The sequence below is a fragment of the Oryzias latipes genome, chromosome 16 (assembly GCF_002234675.1).
Source record: "Oryzias latipes chromosome 16, ASM223467v1".
In the NCBI taxonomy this organism is placed as follows: domain Eukaryota; kingdom Metazoa; phylum Chordata; class Actinopteri; order Beloniformes; family Adrianichthyidae; genus Oryzias; species Oryzias latipes.
This window is the reverse complement of record NC_019874.2, coordinates 15,313,701-15,332,925: the sequence shown is the minus strand read 5'-3', so window position 1 is coordinate 15,332,925 and position 19,225 is coordinate 15,313,701. Positions and strand designations below refer to the sequence as shown.

The 19,225-nt window shown below is 44.2% G+C and overlaps 1 protein-coding gene across 5 annotated transcripts in view; it reads left to right on the top strand.

The window, feature by feature from the left end:
- The window catches only part of kirrel2 (kirre like nephrin family adhesion molecule 2), a 32,036-nt gene that overhangs the window by 10,586 nt on the left and 2,225 nt on the right, over positions 1-19,225 (top strand). Inside the window, exons 2-14 of one of the 5 annotated variants that reach the window (XM_011485112.3) lie at positions 8,684-8,836; positions 9,452-9,601; positions 12,143-12,300; positions 13,626-13,776; positions 13,933-14,038; positions 14,213-14,361; positions 14,441-14,568; positions 15,719-15,845; positions 16,591-16,691; positions 17,555-17,753; positions 18,532-18,651; positions 18,781-18,890; positions 19,020-19,130. In XM_011485112.3, the coding sequence (XP_011483414.1) occupies positions 8,684-8,836; positions 9,452-9,601; positions 12,143-12,300; positions 13,626-13,776; positions 13,933-14,038; positions 14,213-14,361; positions 14,441-14,568; positions 15,719-15,845; positions 16,591-16,691; positions 17,555-17,753; positions 18,532-18,651; positions 18,781-18,890; positions 19,020-19,130 (1,763 nt within the window). Of the gene's footprint in view, positions 1-8,680; positions 8,837-9,451; positions 9,602-12,142; positions 12,301-13,625; positions 13,777-13,932; positions 14,039-14,212; positions 14,362-14,440; positions 14,569-15,718; positions 15,846-16,590; positions 16,692-17,554; positions 17,754-18,531; positions 18,652-18,780; positions 18,891-19,019; positions 19,131-19,225 lie in introns of all 5 variants that reach the window. The other 4 variants (XM_004077804.4, XM_011485113.3, XM_011485114.3 and 1 more) reach the window with 4 other exon arrangements.

The following is a 19,225-nucleotide window of genomic DNA, read 5'->3' as shown; positions in this document are numbered from 1 at the left end:
AAGTGTTTAAGTTCATCAAACCAGAGAAATTCGGTGCAGCCGGTAAGGTGTTAAAGGCCAGACGAGGGTCAAGGGCCCAGCCCATGGCTTTCTTCGCCCTGATACATCCCGACACACAGCTGCCATATGTCCAGGGTTTCACAGTTAATGAGCCAACCCAACCCATGTGACAAAGACCCATTCACACTCAGTTCACTCTGAAGAGATCTGCATTGCTATGGTATGATCAGGGCAGAATGCAGCACTAGTCCAGCCTGTGGCCACTTGGGGAAAACAATAAACTAGAACAAACTGAGATATAAAAGGCACATTGGGGAAAAGGGTACACAGACAAAGAACTTTATGGCGCACTTTGAGTGGATAAACGTAGGCATGATCTAACCCTCCGCCTGCTACAGCTCCATCGCTTGCCTCCATCAAAGCCCCCTGAGACTCTCCCAACACACTCCGCCTCCGTCACTCACAACTCTTAATAAGGCCAGCAGGAAAAATATGCAGGGATGAAAGATCCCTTTTCTCATGTTCCTGCTTTGAGGATGTGTTTCCGGTTGTCAAGGGACGCAGGAGAAAATGCAGCTTTATGGAGTGATACTGCATTTTAATAGAAACAATAAAGCCATCCGCTTATAACCTAATATTTTTTCCCCATATTTTGTTGTGTTGCAGCTCTGGGGGATTCTTGACAGACATGATAAAAACCCAAGTTCTTTGAGCTAAAGCTATAGAAAAACCCTTGGTTAGGAAGAAAGTCTACGGAGCCTCTGGGAGAAGGATATATCACACATATATTCTCTCACTGAAGCAATTAATGTCTGGGGAAAAACAAAAAGGTCAAACCAGACTTGAAAATGGTCCCGTATATCAAAGATACATTTGGAGGCTTCATACATCAATTCCAGCTGTGATGGCCCATCATCCCCATCAGGTGGGTCATACAGGAAAAACCCACTCTGCAGATTATTAAGGATGGATGTGGAGTCATAGTGAAAGACTGGAGAGGTGAAAACTTTATGTCACCCTCAAAAGTTGTTGATTGTGGGTCATGTCGCTTTCTACAATGTAAACATCTCTGCATCTGGGAAATGTAATGCCATGCTTTATTATTGCTGAATAGAAAGATCTGACCCCCTGAGTTTTCAGGTAACTTGCAAATGCAGCGTTTTTGGAACACTGACTAATGTGGTTTCAGGACTATGCTTGACCAAACAGAAGTGAAAACAAACTGACAAAAGGGAAGGGAACAGACTTCAAACATTTATGCTCATTGTTCAGCGCCACCCTGCCCCTCTCTCACTCAGAGTTTCTGCTTAATAATTAATTGATTAATTAGTTCTCTCATTAATCATTTATTCATTAATCATGGCCTGATTTTTCTGAAAGAAGTGGCGCAATCTAAAAATCCCTGAGTTCACATTTTACTTTAATTATACTGCTTTACTAATCAACGCTTAAGAAATGGTGTTTCAGGAAATTAGTTTTCCCTTCTCTTCTTAGCACAAAGCAGGATAGATCAGAGTCTGCAGGTAGCGCGCGCCCCCACTGCCTTCCTTTTTCTGCACTCCAGAAGCTTTCAGGCAGTAATTTCTGATTCTGTTGAACAGGACTTAAATAACATGCTGTATTTTTGGTGCGTCTAGGTGACAGGAAAGCAGAAATCCCGCTCACGGAAAAGCACAGACATTGACTAATAAGTGGCAATTTGAAGAGTGTTTGTAAGAACGGGGAGGTGCCACTGGATCCATGTGTCTCCAGGGAGAGGAGGCAATTTGTCCAAACGCCAGGACTTATGGTCTCTGGGTAGAGGGATGCGGATGGTTCAGAAATATGTTCTATAATGTCGAGTCAGCAGAATGGAAGAGTGATGAAGAATATTTTAAACAGGTTTAATGAAAAGTGTGTGTGAGCCTTTTTGTTTCACAACACAGGTTCTTTCGGATTACAAAAAGAATCCCCCAAAATAAGAGTTATGCATCAAATTAAATAGAGCTTCAGTAAAATAGAGGCAAGTTGGGCATTAACCTCTAAGCTTTGAAAAGCACACATATTAAACTACACTAATGAGGCTCTCATTGAGCTGGCTGTGTTTTATATTCAAACACGAACAAAAGCACAGCTTCGACTTCAATGAGCCACTGCTGCCTCTGAATGAGGTTGTCTTTCTTATTCATCTCACAAGTAGCAAACACAGCAGAAGAGAACAATAGCATAAGATGGTCCTTTTACTCTAATGAGATGCATACATTTACAGCATTAGCACCCTCATTAAAAAATAATAATAATAAAGGGGGGAAAAAAGTATTAATTATGAAACGCACCACTTCCTATCATGAAGAGCCAAGGGGGTCTCCATTGGGCTCAATTAGGAAGAGCAGGGCGCAAATCCCCTGACTAAATTAATTGATACCCCGGAGCATAAGCCTCTGAGTCCCGGTACAGAATCCATGCAGCAAATTCTTTTGTATTCATTTCCAGGGCCTTTTAGAAAAAACAAGAGGGAGAAAAGGAGTTTTAATATTATCTCTTCATTGTTTTATAGATTTTTAATCTATCCTTTATTAATATATTGACTTATTTTGTTTACTTGTCGCATCTGCAGCTGGGAATAAAAGAATGTTTTCCACCAGTGCCCCATCTTGGAGCTGTCATTCCACCACACGCTGTGCACCATTACTATTTTATTTGCCATGTCAGCTGTTGTGTGCAGACTGAAAATGCAAAAAAAAAAAAAAAGTTAATGATTAAAAGCATCGTAAATTATACTGAAAGCTTTTCTATCCAAACAGTTCCGAAGCATAGGGCGGGGGCGAGGGGAGCAAGAAAGGAAAAATTAGGAGGCAGAAAGAAAAATAGACCAGAGAGGGGGGGCAGAAAAGGGATGGAGCTGTGACACAGATCCAGCCAGCAGCTGTCATGCAGTGGGGAACACCAGGGGGTAAGGAGGAAGAAATGACAAGACTAGCTCAATCAACATCTTGTCAACACAGCTAGCTGATGTGTACAGACAACCCCCCCCCACACACACACACACTTTATTTTTTATTTTTTTTAATGGCTTTTTGTTTCCTGTCCTGCTGCCAGCCAGCCAGTCACTTGTTATCAGTCTACACGGAGTCAGCTCCCGGGTCTTTGACTCCTAGGTTTCAGAGTTGGAGGTGGGAGAGAGAGGGGGGGGGGTTAAAAGCTGTGCTTGGATTTTACTCCAGGAGATGCATTCCCCCCAACTCTGAAGCCTAAAGAGAAGAGACCTCTACACTGGCAGAACATGCGTGTGTGTGAGAGAACAGTACGGGAATGAGTGTGTTTATGACACATTGTCAGGCACTGCAGCACAGTGACTGGGCGAATCATTCACATACACTCACGCTCTGAATGTGTCACATCAGCAATCTTGGCCCCCATCACTTCCAGCCTCTTCTTTTTTTCCCTCCTCATCCCTCCTTCTTTCCCCTCCTTTTATGCATACCACTCTATTGCACTATCCACAGCATCTGTTGTAGCTGCTACCCAGGGAAAACCTCTGCTGCTGCTCGCCCATGCGATCAGCCTCGCTGCTGCCCTAATGCCTTCAGCACCCCTGTCCCAGCGGGGGGAAAAGACTCATGGCGACGGCCTTGGAGACAGACTGATTACTGCACCCCCTCTCCGCTCCTTTTCTCCCCCCTACATCCCACTTTCACCTGACAGGAGCCAGCTCCATTTTTACCTTGCTTCAGTTTTTCTGCTCTTTCAAACATATGGCTGTTTTTTTTTTTGCTATCCCCCACTCCTAACCTGCTTTCTTGAGTGTTGTGTTGACAAGCTGACACAAACCCCTGTGATTTTCACACCAGGGATGAGGAGAGGAGTGAGTGAGAAGGACGGGGGGGGGGGGGGGGGGGGGCAAGGGAGAGTCATGACATGACAACTGGAAAGTCTGGAAAAAGTGGAGTGATGGCAAAGGGACCCACGCAGAAAGCAAATCAACAATTAGTTGCACCTTATGTAACTCTCAAGGGCTGCCTGCTGAGTATTGATTTCAGGGATCATGCCATACTGGCTGCAGATGGATAGGCAATGAGCGCAGGAATGGGGCTGGATTGTTGATGGATGCAGGAATGGAAGAGAATGCCTTGGGTGGGGGGGGTATCAGCAAAGCAGCAGCAGCAGCAGGGGGGATTCGGGGGATGAGCTAGTCCACTCTGAAAAAAAAAAAAAGCTTAGGTCTGAGCCAAGATTTTCACAATAGAATAAAGGCTGAAAGGGGAGGCTAGGAGGATTAAACTCCAGCAAAACAGCTCTTAAAGAGCTGTTAGAGCGCAATTTGGGCACAAAAATGCAGAATGGGAGAAAAGATAGTGAGGGCGGGTGGGTGGCAGTGCAGCTGGAATGCTGTGCGAGAGAGAAAGAGGTTTCTGCATGGACACCATCAGAGGAAAAAGAAAACATCTGCAAAGACACAAGCTGAGGCTGTTTGTCCAAGTCAAAGAAGCTCACAGAGGGCTCCGTAGATGCAGAATGGCACTAGAAATGCTGGTGCCATTTTGCCATGGGCTGGTCGGGGCAGCTGTTGTTAACCCCCCACTTCAAGCTCCCACAAGTTCTGTAGGAGTTACTGTAATGAGCTTAGTAGCCAGATCAAACATGAGATGGATGCAATGTCCCCTCGGGAACTCTGGTTTAGCTTCTTACCATTTCAGTCTGTTTTGTATGCACACACACAAACACACAAACATGAGCAGAGGAAGACAAAAGAAGCAGACTCAAAACAAAGGGATAATAATTCCATACAGAGAGAAATGGAGCTCCCATTTTCCACCCCGATTTAGAAGCCTTATCTAGACAAGGCACAATGGATGGCATTTGGGGGGAAAAGCTGTTTATTCCAGGCTTCACTTTTTTTGCAAATTGTCTTGTTCTGCACTGGATTTTTCTTTTTTCTTTTTTTTGTTTCCTCTGACTCTTGTTGTGAGAAACTTACACCAGTTAGATTTTACATTTGCCACTCAGCGCCAAAAGGCAAGTAGTTATTTCATCCAGCGTCTCTAATTATTACTTCTCAGAACAAACTGGCCATCTAAGTGGATAGCACTAATATCAGCCTTGCAGGGAACGAAGTTGTGGAAGAAAAGCAGGGCTGAAAAAGAAAAAACCCTCAACAGTCTGCCACTCAACTTCATATGCAGTTGGTTATTGCAAAACAGCAACTAAATAACCTAAATGTCAAAGCTGTTGTTACTTTATGTTTAAACTAGAATGAATTAACTTCTAACCTTAGATGCATTATTTTCATTGATGGTTACTGTGGTGACTCAATGGCAGAAACACAGTCTGAGAGGGATTCAGATTTTATCTAAAGGTCAAATGCTGTGCTATTATCTTTCCCAGTCTTTAGCATCATGTTTGGCACTCACACATACACACACACTCGGTTGCAGCCCGCACACTCACTTAGAACGTCAGTCTGCAGTAAATCCAACAAGGCAGATGTCCAGTCGTGGACGGATCATTGCAGACATCTGTCTGTTTTCTTTTTGATCCCTCCTAATGTGAGCGTATCCTTATCAGTTCTGATGAAAGGGAGGAGGGTGTGTGTGTGTGTGTGTGTGTGTGTGTGTGTGTGTGTGTGTGTGAGAGAGGTGGGCGGTGCAGGCAATGCCAGGGTCAGCTCTAAGCCATTTAATGGATGGTGGTCAAGTTTGAGAGGGTGCTCTCCACTTATCTCCAGCCATGTGACAGCGAAGTCAGAGTGTCAAAGTAGCTGCTAAATGTACCCTCCAGTGCCTGACAAGTTGCTTCCCCTATTAACACTGCCCTGTCCTCTACACTATGGCACACTGGCCTGAGCATACACAGCACATTTTCGGACAGACATAGCTCAAACTGCCATGCAGCAATGCACGTAAACGTAAACTTTTCAGCGTCCATAGTTTGAAATATTGTTGTTATTTTGAGAAAATTTGATGTTGATATTGTTACTAAGGAAGAACAGGAGCATCATACATTAAGCAATGTAGGGAACAAGAAAATTCAGTTTTTGTTAAATGCCAGAGATCTACATAATGTAATTTCAGTGATAATGTGATGTGACGTTAAATGGATGCAACTATAATCATCTGCATCCATATTTACCTGCACATGATTTCCGTCAGAATGGTGCTAACATACTGCGGAAATGTAAGAATTTCAAGGGGATTTAGGTTTTTCTTTATGTGTGCGATTCAGCTGGAGCCAATAAGGCGAGCTTCTTTCAGTCTGGTGGAAAAAGAAAACACTCCCAAAAAAAAATGGTGACGTTTGCTGGTGTTCTTCACAGTACGTGACACTGCAGCACACAGAGAACAAACCTCTTCACACCCACAGCTCCTCACATCTTCTGACTGCTTCTCCTCCACTAATTTTGTCTGGTTCCTTCTCTCTCCCCCCTTCAGAAATGTATTCATGTAATTAAGCTGCTAATACACCGTCAAGGAATTGTCTAATTCAGCAAGGAGGAATTAAAGGAATCTGGCATGAGTCATTAGCCAGTGGAGATGTTCTGTTGATCGTTTTCAATAAAGGATGAGGAGAGCCGTGAATCACGTAGAATGAAGACATACACAGCACGGTCTGTACTATATTTGTACAGATTTATATGTCTATATTTGACATAGGTGTGTGCACATGCCAGTAATTGCTGTGTTATTTCTAAACACGAGAATTTGTGAGTTAAAGAAATGCGACTCAACTCACCCATCCAAACCAGCAACTTCTACAGCAGATTAATATCCATTGCAAAAAAAAAGAAATAGACCTATTTGTAATCAGAGTTTGAACACTTGCAGGCACAAAGAGGGAAAAAAAAAACTCCAGGTCGCTCTGCAGAGTGAGAAAACGAAAAACACTCCATCCCCGTGAAGGCTGGATGTTAGGGACAGGCAGGGAGACTGTGGAAACAGCATTTTTTAAAGGTATGATGGGAAAATTCCAGCCTTCGCTAAATGCCTAATAGCCTGAGAGCAAAGACATTTCACTTCTCATTGACGCTTTCAAATTGGCCTCTTTTGATCCGCTGTGCGTGACACACATACAGTCTACACCTGTTTGCATCCACGGCTCCTTTGCCGTTTAAATCCCACCGGAAAATTGATGTACAGAGAGGGAGAATTTGCAAACTTCTCTCTGATCAGATATCTCTTAAAATCCTCATTTGGCCTAGTTGAACAGCATAAGACAATGTGTGTGTGTGTGAAAATGGCATTTACAGCTTTGTGTGAGAACCACAACGGTCTGAGATATGGAGGACTCACGTTCCTGATGAGCTCATTGTTTGGCCGCTTTAATTGTGCTGCTGTGTGACGCTGGCGGGAGGGCGCGAAGGGTGAGGCAGGCGAGGAGTAAGGATCAGCCCACAGTGCACCCTGAGATGAAGTGGGTAATTGAGTGCAGAATAAACTCTGCCAACTACCTCGGAAGCCCCTCTTTTGAAAAAAAATAAAGGGGGGGGGGGGGGGGGGCAGGGACAGAAAAAAAGGGGTGAGACAGAGAGAAAATCCCAACTACCCTCTGGGGGGAAAAGCTGCTATTGAAAAGCTATTAAACTTGCATTTAGCAGGATTGATTGGAAATGAAGAGGCCTATTAAATGAGAGGGACAAGGGGACAATAGCGCGTCTCTGGCCGCCGTATGTTGCCCTCCTTTCACAGCCTTTCTTTGCCTTGGAAGGGGGTGTGGGGGGCAACCCTGTCTGTTTAAGTATACTCACCAAAAGAAGCAGTTGAGGTGTGTGTTTGTGTGTGTGTCGGAGGGGGGGGGGGCTTAAAAGAACCGTCTTTATCTTCTTTTGTCCCCTTTCCTTCTCCACCAAGCAACAAAGAAGTAGAGATAAAGAATGAGGGAAGGTTTTTAAAGTCTTTTTCCAACTCACACAGACACCCCTACTTAGATAACCAACCAACTGCCCCTCCCTCTCACCTCCTACCTTCCCCTATGGATTAGTTACCTCTGGAGTGTTGCCATCTCCCCCTGCCAGTAGGATTTGTAATACTCAATCTTAAGCAATAGTGGCACAAACAGTCGGAGTTGTGTATTTGTACTCACGCTGCGCCTCTTGCTGTGTGAATGTAAGCCAGCCAATCCGGAGAGGCTGTGCGCCTCACTTAAACACGCCGGCGAAGCAGAGGCAGGTGTCTCCGCTGACTTTCAGCAGGCTCAAACGCATGGGTCCCTTGGGAACTTTAATGGAGTTTTGATTGTTTAACATCCATTTTTACCAAAAGCACATGGAAAAAGTGGCAGATTTTTCTCCCCAGAAATGCGTTTGTTTCATGTCAGTGTGCACATAACCATATGGTCTTTGGAAACGGTTAAATAAGTTATGGGGCTCTGCTGTTTCTGTCTCTTAGAAGCCACATTCATAGGAAATCTAATATTTTCCCACATGTCAGCCTTGTTAATTTTCTTAGCAAGTGTCATAACAGGAAGAAAGAACTGTGCAGTACATGACCGTCTGCTTTTTCCCCCTACTTAGTTCATCCATTTTTCTAGATCCACTTAAGCGAAAGTTTCATTTTGCTTATCTGCTGGCACTGGACAACCTTGCTGCCATATTTTGCTCTTGTTTTTTTTTTTATTCACTTAGTGAATTTAAATACATTTCCATCTTCCATTATTGAAAAAGCTGATTGTAAGAAATAATAACATTCTATTTTTTTCTTCTTCCCAGCAGCCACTCAAGCTGCCTACTTCTCTCAGCAGCCCCAAGACCAGGTGGTGGTGTCAGGCCAGTCAGTGACTCTACCTTGTGTCATTGTGGGATACAGAGGAATGGTACAGTGGACCAAAGATGGCTTGGCACTGGGTGGAGAAAGAGACTTACCAGGTACTATCACTAACCCTTTACCTTCTTCTCCCCCTCCACTTTATTTATTGCCCTCCGAGTCTGTCTCTGTCTTGTTGCGATCAATTCCAGGTTTCATTAGAAATCAACTCTCCGTCTGTCAACCAACCGGGTTTTACACAAGTGAATGGCGAGAGAAGAATGCACAGCTGACAGATCATCCGCTGCTGCACAGACCCAACTTTAATTTGTTGTTTAGCATTTTAAGAGCCTTGTAGGAAGGTGGATAATCAATTGACTTTTGTCACACTCTGACATTTAAATGTGCAGCAGAGTCGAGGGAAAGCGGAGAGGTTTCCTCTTGGCCTTAACCACTTCTTCTTTGTTTGTCTGTGTTTAAAGGACAGCCCCCTCATGCAGCAGCACTTTCACATGTTGAATTTTCAATATCATGCTGCTCTGCCATACTGCACTGACTCAATGCCTGTCCCTGTGAGGTGCTGCGTGCTTTCATTTGTGCCTCATAAAGAGCTTTTCCACATTTCTTTTGCCTTTGTTCTGGGCTCAAGTCTGCCTATTTTTTACTTTTTTCATTATGTGTTTGTTGTTGGTTAAATTGTTGGTTGACTCTGTGTTCTCTGTGCTGGCTTCATGCAGGCTGGACGCGGTATTCCTTAATGGGCGACCCGCTATCAGGCGAGCACAGCTTGCTGATCGATTCAGCGGAGTTGGCGGATGACGCGGTGTATGAGTGTCAGGCTACACAGGCGGGGCTGCGCTCGCACCGCGCCAAGCTCACTGTACTAGGTAAGATACAAAGCTCACTCATGATCCTCACAGCCAGCCCTCATGCCAAAGCCTGCAGGCTGGCAAACCTTTGGAAAAACAAGTCAACTCAAAGTCTCTTCATCACTAAACACCAAAGCACAAAGATGTGCATTTGCAACACTCTCCTTGTGCAGAAAAAAGTAAACACTTTAAAAGGCAATGTAGATGAAAATATATCAAAGCATAATTATAATTTGGAAACAATCATTTCCCTCTTCTTCTTTCTCTTTCGGCTTTTCCCATCAGGGGTCGCCACAGCGAATCATCCTTTTCCACCTCACCCTATCATGAACATCTTCTACCCTAACGTTAGCCAACTTCATGTCCTCTGTTAAGACATCCATGTATCTCCTCTTTGGCCGTCCTCTTGCCCTCCTGCCAGGCAGCTCCATCTCCAACATCCTTCTACCAATATATCCACTATCCCTCCTCTGAACATGTCCAAACCATCCCAGTCTGGCTTCTCTGACTTTGTCGCTAACACAGGCAACATGAGCCGTCCCTCTGATGTACTCGTTCCTTATCCTGTCTAACCTGGTCACTCCTAAGGAGAACCTCAACATCTTCATCTCCGCTACCTCCATCTCAGCCTCTTGTCTCTGTCTCACTGCTACCGTCTCTAACCCATAGAGCAGAGCTGGTCTCACCACTGTCTTGTACACCTTTCCTTTGAGTCTTGCTGGCACTCTTCTGTCACACAACACTCCTGACACTTTCCTCCAACCGCTCCAACCTGCCTGCACTCGCCTCTTCACCTCTTTTCCACAATCCCCATCACACTGAACTGTTGACCCCAAGTACTTAAACTCCTGCACCTTCTTCACCTCAGTCCCCTGTAACCTAACGCTTCTACCTTGATCCCTCTCGTTCAGACACATGTATTCTGTGTCTGAACGAGAGGAAACAATCATTTCCCAATTGAGAGAATTGCTGTTCTAAATCTGCTTTACTAGGGGAAAACATTTCTCTAAAAGATCCCAATCAAGGCCCGGGACAAAGCGAAAAGGGAAACCGTATTTCAGTGGCCATAATCAAGACTGCACTCCTCCAGGATAATGTGATTGCTGCAGTCACAAATGACTTGCATAGTTGCTTGAAAGTCTAGATCTGCACAGTTAGCACATTTTGCAGTGAGCCACAACATCTATCAAGTGCAAGGCGTTTTTTACATTAACGTGATGTGAGTGATCTACTTCTTCGCACAGACGTACCGAGGGTAGGAGGGTGGGGGTTGTGGAGTGGGGTAGGGTGGGATAAGGCATGCTGAGGATCCGGAATGACAGATCTTGTGGGAATTGAAATCAGCAAAGCACTGCTGGCATCTGGTGGCATGTGAAGGAACATCACTCTATTAATTAGTCCTGTTGATTCCACATAAATTGTCCCAGAAGCAAACATTATTAGTAAATAGAGGGAAGGCAGACAGAGACCTTTCATTTAGCCCTGCTTCCTCATATTACTCACTGCTATCATGGGGACCAGTTCATAACAAACCTGCAGAGCTCCTCCAGTCTGTCCATTTCCATGAGGTTGCAGTGGCGAGTGGCTTAGAGCAGATTGCCAAGGCAAGGCACTGCAGTAATGCACAGTTTGTAAAAACATTTTAGCTAAATGAATAGTTTCGAAGAGCCTCTCCAAACTGATGTGCCTTCCTTGGTGTCTAGTGGTGCAGCCATCACGTACATTTACAGAAGGTTCTATAGGTGCATGTCACTTGTGTAAAGAAACTGTTGCCTCTGCTATGAATGCAGTCTGAAGGCGCATGGATAGTGTTGTAAACATGACATGCACATGAAGGAAATCAAATGCACTACCTGCAGTTTACATTTTCAGCATGGGTGTTAAAGACTGTTTTGTCTGTGTATGCATATGCGCTTACTTACATCTGCGTGCGTGTGTGTGCTTGTGTGAGTAAATCAAAGCGCCCAGATGAGACCAAAGCAATCCTGCACAGTCAAAGGAGTCAACAGTGGGAGTGCAGTCAGGGGAATCGGCATGGAAATTAAAATCACCTAGCTCTCGGATTCCATTAGTGTCCGCGCCGCGGCAGCGGAAGGACCTCTGACAATTCAGATACACACAGTGAAATTGGTTTGGTGGAGGGTGCTAGAAAGGCCAGCTCTAACCTCATGTTTACGTCTTTCCTTATTGGTTGGGGAGATATACACCTTCATCGGGGGTGGCACGCTTGGCTTGCCAGTGGTGCGTGCAAAACCATGCAAATAAATGAAGAAATAAGCAATTCAGTTGAAACATCACTCTGCAACAGAAAGCGCAAATAGAGCAATAAAGCTAGTCCCAAAGAAGGAAATAAATAAGGTTGAGTGTTTCCTTTTTTCTCTAAATAACTCTTTTATGGTCTTTTCTCCTGTCTGAAACTACACCTTGTTAACAGACGGTAAAAGGGTGTTGTTATGTATTAATACAGAGATAAGAGTAACACCAGTTTTCCTTCTGTGCTTGCCTGAAGCTGCCATAAGACTTTTTGGTTTCAAGGAATATTTTTCTGCTGCTTTACAGTTCCTCCCTCTGACCCTGTGGTGGAAGGTGGCCCTGTTGTACGTCTGAAGGCCCACACACCACACAACCTCACCTGCAGAGCCTCGGGAGCCAAACCTGCTGCTGAGATCACCTGGTACAGAGATGGAGAGGTCATGGAGACTGCAATTTATTCCAAGGTACAGAGAGAGCAGATCTGTGCAGAGCATTATCTTTCAATCGCAAACACCCACACCATGTTGCAGAATGCAACAGTAGGTGGAAATAAATGCAAAGATATTCAAAAAAAAGAAATATTTTCTCCCGGGGTAAGATACTCTATCTCTGCTGTGTGCGTTATTTTATTTTTCTCATTTTTTCTTATTTTTTTACATCTATTGCCACCCTTCTCTCTCAAGATTTGTTGTCTTACCCACTGCAGTCCCCCTCCCATTTCCACTCACGCCTGACCCCCCACCTTCTCCTCCTCTGCCCCCTCTCTCTCCACTGCCTGCTAATGCAGCTACACTGGAGCATAACTGGAGCATGCCAAAGCTCAGACAGGCATGAGCGTTTCATACAGTAGCGTTTCTGCAGAGAAGAAATCACCCACAACAATGTAGAAACACAATGGAGATGCGCCGGAGCGTGAGCCAGCAGCGGCTGGGAAAGTGTCACATTTTTCATGCTCTCTGACCACGCTAAACGACGCTAAACGCCACATTTAAGGAGGTGAAAGGCTGCAGTGAAAAGGGGGAAGTCGTAAGAATTGGAAGAGAGAGGGGAGAAGAGGATATGAGATATAAGGAAGAAAAGGGATAGACGGGGACATAGATTTAGAGTCCACATGGGAGAGAGCTTTGTGAAAAGCTGAGGAAATTTTCAACTCTATGTCCAGAGTGAGAGTGGGTGTAGACAAAGGCTTGTCCGAGTGAACGGTGGTGACAGGGAGTGATGTGATTTGATCTAGCATAAAAATGCTTTTTGTGTGTCTGGCTGAGGAAGTGAAAGACCTGCTCCATTGATTTGGCTGTCAGGGGGAAAAGGTTCAGCTTGCACTCATCCTTTTTCAAAGATGTGTGACACCTCTTCCTTCTCATCACCATCAAAAAAAAAAAAAAAGAGGCACACACCCACACCTTTCAGTGTGGCCAATCCTTTTTCTTTTCTTTTGGTGGAGAAGCATAAGAAACCAAGAGAAAGTGAGGAAGCACTGAGCCATAGCCAGAGAATCTACACCTTTCCTCACTTAGGCGTATTGATTTCTGTGAGCAGTAAATAGATTTAAAAGATGATGACAAACAAGGAGCGCCGACAGGGAACACTCTCAGAAATGTGGGAACAGCACAATATCCCCAGCTGCATCATAAAATATATGATTTAGATGACGTGCCAAAGAACAGGATTGCAATTTTAATGCTTCACACACGTGAAAAAGAAGTTTTGTCATATGGTGTCGTATCGTGACTTGTTTTGTACTCCATCGAGCTGATTTTCGGCTTTATTTTGTCACCGACCTCTGTAGACATTAATGCAGGATGGTAAGAGGGAGACAGCTGTCAGCATGCTTCCAATCATCCCAGAAGATAGTGACACTGGACGCACCTACACCTGCAGAGTTCTCAACCCAGCTGCTCCTGCCGGACGACAGACATCAGTCACTATTAATGTCCAACGTGAGTACTCCAACCGCCTACCAGCCAGGTTTCTCACTGATGGAAAGTGCATGTTATGATCTACTATCCCCCTAAGTGAATTACTGTGGTTGTGCTCTTAAAGCCACATTAAGTGGTGAGTCTTGTGAGAATCTCACATGCTTTTGCTTCTAACAGACCCTCCTTCAGTGACGTTATCCGTCCAACCGCAGACGGTGACAGAGGGAGCCAAAGTCCTCTTCCTCTGCTCTGCTTCAGCCAATCCTGAGATCACAGGATACAGGTTTGTCATTTTCTTAAACCCGCTAATCTTTGAGATGCCAGGTTCTGCTGCATTAGGCTCTCAATTAGCAGCATTTGATTGACATGAGCCCAACTAATGACACATTTGATCTGCATAAGTAAGCCCTCTCCTGAATGAATGCAATGGCATAATGCAATTATCCGTCCTTCGCAGGTGGTCAAAAGGAGGAGTGCCCATCTCTGAGGCGAATGGGGACAGTCTTGAGGTGACAGTGGACTACTCTTACTTCACAGACCCCATCTCTTGTGAGGTGTCCAACTCTGTGGGCAGCACCAATGTTAGCACCCTGGTAGATGTGCAATGTGAGTTTGTCCAAAGGTAAATTTTATTGATTTAAATGTAGCTTCCATTGATGCTAACTGGCTGTCTGCTTCCCTATAGTTGGCCCCAGACTTCTTTCGGAACCCAAGCCGATGACGGTGGATATAGGGATGGATGCAGCCTTCACTTGTGCATGGACAGGAAACCCTCCTCTGACCCTGGCTTGGACAAAGCAGGGCTCCAGCGTGGTAAGCAGTCATCGGTTTATCTTGACAGTAAGCCTCTACCCTACTCCTTCAGAGGAAGACATGCTCACATGGCCCCAAGGCATAAATGCCACACACATTTTCCAACATGTTCTTTTTAGACGTCTTCAACACCTCTCTCAGCGTGCTCCCCGAGGGCTAAAGCCTCTGGCAAAAATCTGTCCATCCACTGACAGATTTCACAAGAAATGATCACCACATGACACTCTTTTCCAGCGCAATCAATCGGTCAATCAGTCAGTCAGTCAAGACATGAGCCGAGGTGGAGATAAACAGAGTTGCAACATGTGTGGCCACTCCTGCTGCAGGATCTCTGCAAGTGAGCCATGAAAAAATATTCTTCTCCTCTTCCCTATGCATTTCCCCAAAGCCAGTTTTTTAAGTGGAAAAAATGGGCCTTTTCCACCTTCACTTTACATTCCCCTGGCAAAACGTCTTCCAGCCATTAGAAGGGCCATTCCTTTGGGGCGTTTCTCTTGGCAACTAATATAATTTCTGGAGCTGCTGCCCCACTGCATTCAGTTGCTGGATGGCATAAGCCATGTCGTCATCTCAACGAGAAAGCGCTTTTAGACACTCTGAGGAAAATTTGCTGGCATTTTTCTAATCCAGCCACTGTCTCTCACCCAGCCAAGAGTAATGGATTAATTGGGTTACTCTGTAAGTGTGTTGAAATAAATAAAAAAAGAAGAGAGAAGGGGGGTGGAGATGGAGGAAAAGAGGAGGACAGAGTGGGGATAAATGGATTAATCGCAGCTTGATGGAATGGCGGGATCAATGAGCTAAGGAGTGAGTGAGTGAGTGCAGCCGCTCCAAAGGCTGGGGCCCACTCACATGGTATGCTACGATCTGTCCCCACTGTTTAATTACAACAATCTCCCCAGCAGCACGGCCACTCAGCGGTGGCCTGAGTGCTTAATGCTGTGATTAAAGCTCTTCACAATGAAATTAAACTCAACCAGTAACATTTTTTACAATGGTCAGCCCACCTCTGTGCTACCTCCACAAAGACTGGGCCACTGATGATGAAAAGTCCCAGTTCCCTTTGTCTGCCTCCTCCAACCAATGCCTCATTTCTCACTTTTTCTCCCTCTAACACACTTCTCACTTGTCTCTCCGGATCTCCCTCTAGGTGCTCAGTAATGGTAACACCCTGCAGCTGAAGGCTGTTACCCAGGAGGATGCTGGAACATACACCTGCAAGGCCATTGTTCCCCGCATTGGAGTTGCAGAAAGAGATGTCACTCTAACTGTGAATGGTGAGTTGTCTTTTTTTTGTGAAGGAAAATTTATGTTCAGTTGAAAATGACTACATTTAAGATCTCCTTTAAGATACTTCAGAATTTGCAAGTAACGGGACAATATATGCCAGTACACTTGCATGTCATTGGACACTTAACTTTCACTTAGACAAAGTATTTCAAGTTGATATTTGCTGCTTGATTACTTTTTTTTATGTTATTTATGATTCCTTTATAAGCTAAAGTTTGATAGGAAAACCTGTAACCTAAAATATAAGCATTAGAGAAAACAAAACATACACGTGTTAGTAAATCATGGCCCTATCATAAAATTAGTATTCTCAGATCAGTTTTACCTGTGACACAGAACCCAAAAATAGTAGCCTTTGTTGCAGTAATATTTTGAAATTTTAGATTTTATGACCATAAACTGATGCTTTTTTTTAAAAAGCATTGGTTTTTTTCTAATCTATGATAGTATATCTATTTTGTGAGCCACATGATACACCTAATGTGTGTCCTTTTATGTATACCTAAAAGGTAACAACTCTTATTTGTACCAGATTACTTTTAAAATACTGTAGCTGATTTTTTTTTTTAATAAAGGGTTATGTGTATTTCCTGCCCAGTAGCTTCTTTTTTGGCTGCATTGATTTAAAATGGTTCCTGAAAATGTGGTATTGATCAGCGTGGTAATAATTAATATGTTGTCTTTTATTCATCCTCTGCTTGCTCCCTGTCAATTTCTTTTTCATGGCTCTAGGTCCACCCATCATCACGGCAGATGCTACACAGCATGCAGTCAAGCACTCCAAGGGCAAGTTGGAGTGTCGGGTGGGAAGCAGCCCCCCACCCGATAACATTGTAAGTGAATCTCTAGTTGTGGTTCATTCACTTACTTGTGAAAAGCTTGTACACACATTCCTGCATGGTGGAGTTTTACCCCTGACCTCCCCTTCACACTCATGCACCAGCACATATAAGCATCACTTGTTGAAAAAAATATTTTCACAGGGGCACAAACAAAGGCAACAGCAGAGTTAAAGGAGCTGCAGAAGGTTGGCTTCCTGCAGATTTCAGCCAAACCATATTCAATTAGTGGCCCAAGAGGCATTTCTCAGCTGACCCTGTTGAACTGCTGAACGTATGCAGAGCTGTGGGAAGATAATTATGGCATGACCAGGAGGTGAGAGGCAGGTGTCCTGCCGGCTCTGTGTGCAGACAGCAGAGAATTTAATTCAATTTATTTCAGAGTGCCAATTCACAACCCAACTTGTCTCAAGATACAAAGACTGCAAGGAAAACTATCAAAACAATCAAAAACTATGTAAGGTTTTGGTCCAAATCAATTTAGCTTAGTTGGATCAATAATGCCAAACTTCTTTAATGACCTATAAAGATGACTAACATCATTTTTTGGTTTGTTCTCCTGTACTGAGCAAATACTGTGTAGAGGAGGGACTCCCTCAGTCTTATGTATTGGAATAGCTGCCTTAGTCTCCTTGGGCATCACCTGCCAGACCAACACGAGAGGCAGCTTAAACATGAGCCATGTCAGCCACACAGGGCATCAAAGGTCAGCAGATATAAAGCAGCCTGAACAAACAAACCAGTGTTAAGGCAGTAGCAGACAAGGATCTACAGCTGAACAAGAAGCTCCGCTTTTCATAGCTGGTGAGTGGTTTTCCATAAAAAAACACCTTAACCCTACTGTCTGTATTCCACAGGTGTGGACCTTTGGCGACATGACTCTGTCTTCTGGTTCCTCTGGTCGTTACTCGGTGCAGACTGTGACCAGTGACCGTGGGGTCTTCTCCTCTTTGGTGCTATCGGAGACGCTGGCACAGGATTTCCAGATGCGTTATAATTGCACAGCCTGGAACCGTTTTGGAACCGGCACGGCATTGGTCACACTAGAGGAGCAAGGTAGTTTCAAACATGCATCTCATTCAAAAATTTTAATCAAATGTTCAACCCTTTTTCTAAAAGGGAGCAGATTGGGTAGGATTACAGCTCCCCTCTTAAGCTTATCTTAATTATATTTCACTAATCAATATGATTTAATCAGCAGAAGGCTACTTTAATGAATATGTTTGCCCCACAATGTGGATATCGATCGGGGAGAAAAGTCAATTAGAGGAGTCAACATGTGTTTGCAGCTGGGATCCTACCACCATTATTGTCCCAGAGCCATGATCAGCATCCCAGCTGCACCTCACCTTAAGTGGTGTTAAATTAAAAAGTAGTCTTTTTCCACGGATGCTCATGGAAACCATTTTTGCAGCAGACACCAAAAATATGATCCTCAACAGTAATTTACATCAACATTGTAGTGCGGGGTCTCCAGGGAAGGGGGCAGCGATATCTTATGGAATCTCTAATTAGATTACTCTCTATTGCTTCATTGCATGTCAGGCCTTGTTACCTTTACTTCAGGGAGATCAGAGACAATAGCCAGACTGTGAGATGCTGAAATTCCCCTCACAAACATATGCCACATAATCTGAGAGAGAACTAGAGTTTCCTGTAGATGTGACTAGAGGAACTGCTGTATTACCAGAACCATTAAGACAAATGACAGAATCTCCTTTTTTTTTTGTCTTTTGTCATGATATATTTTTTCTTTGACGTGCTTTTAAGTCATGCAACGTCATTTCATCCCTTCTCCTCTCTTGTCAACCTTCCCTCTGTCTTGTGCTGTCAGAGGCCTTGCCCACACTGATAATTGTCGGTGGAGCAGTCGGTGGAGGGTGCGTCTTGCTCATCTGTGTCATCACGGTGGTCTCCCTGTGCTGCAGGCACACAGGCAAAGGTGAGCTCAATGGTTAGTATGCGCAAGAAGGGGAAACGGCCAACTTTTCTAATACAGTCTTCTTTGCATTTAAATAGACTTTTTATGGTCAATTTAATATACAAATGATCAAGGCAGTGAAGCTCTTTTCAACTTCTGCAGGTAAAAGGTGCACACGTCTCTCCAAGAGTGACATCCGAGTTCAGATTGTTCACAGTGATCACAATGCCACACGAGGCAACGATGATGAGGAGGATGTCAAAGAACCCATGGTAGGTATTGTTTTATTCACACCTAATCTATTATGATAAAGAGGTGGATGGAGAACATTCCAACATAAAGCTCAGACTTTCTTCTGTACATGTTCCATTAAGTTCTTCTTCATTCTTGTAATTCTTTAGAAATGCTTGGTCTTCCCTCAGGCTCCCAACAGCAGTGAGTCTCCAGGGACATCGCGCACAGAACACAGCGACCTCTTAGAGGAGGAGGACGATGAAAGATCCGACATTAAGGTATACTCTTGAATATTTACTTGGAAGATATTGACATTTTTGCCAATCTTCTGCATGATACTGACCTACTGTGAGACCTTAGATTTATTATTTTG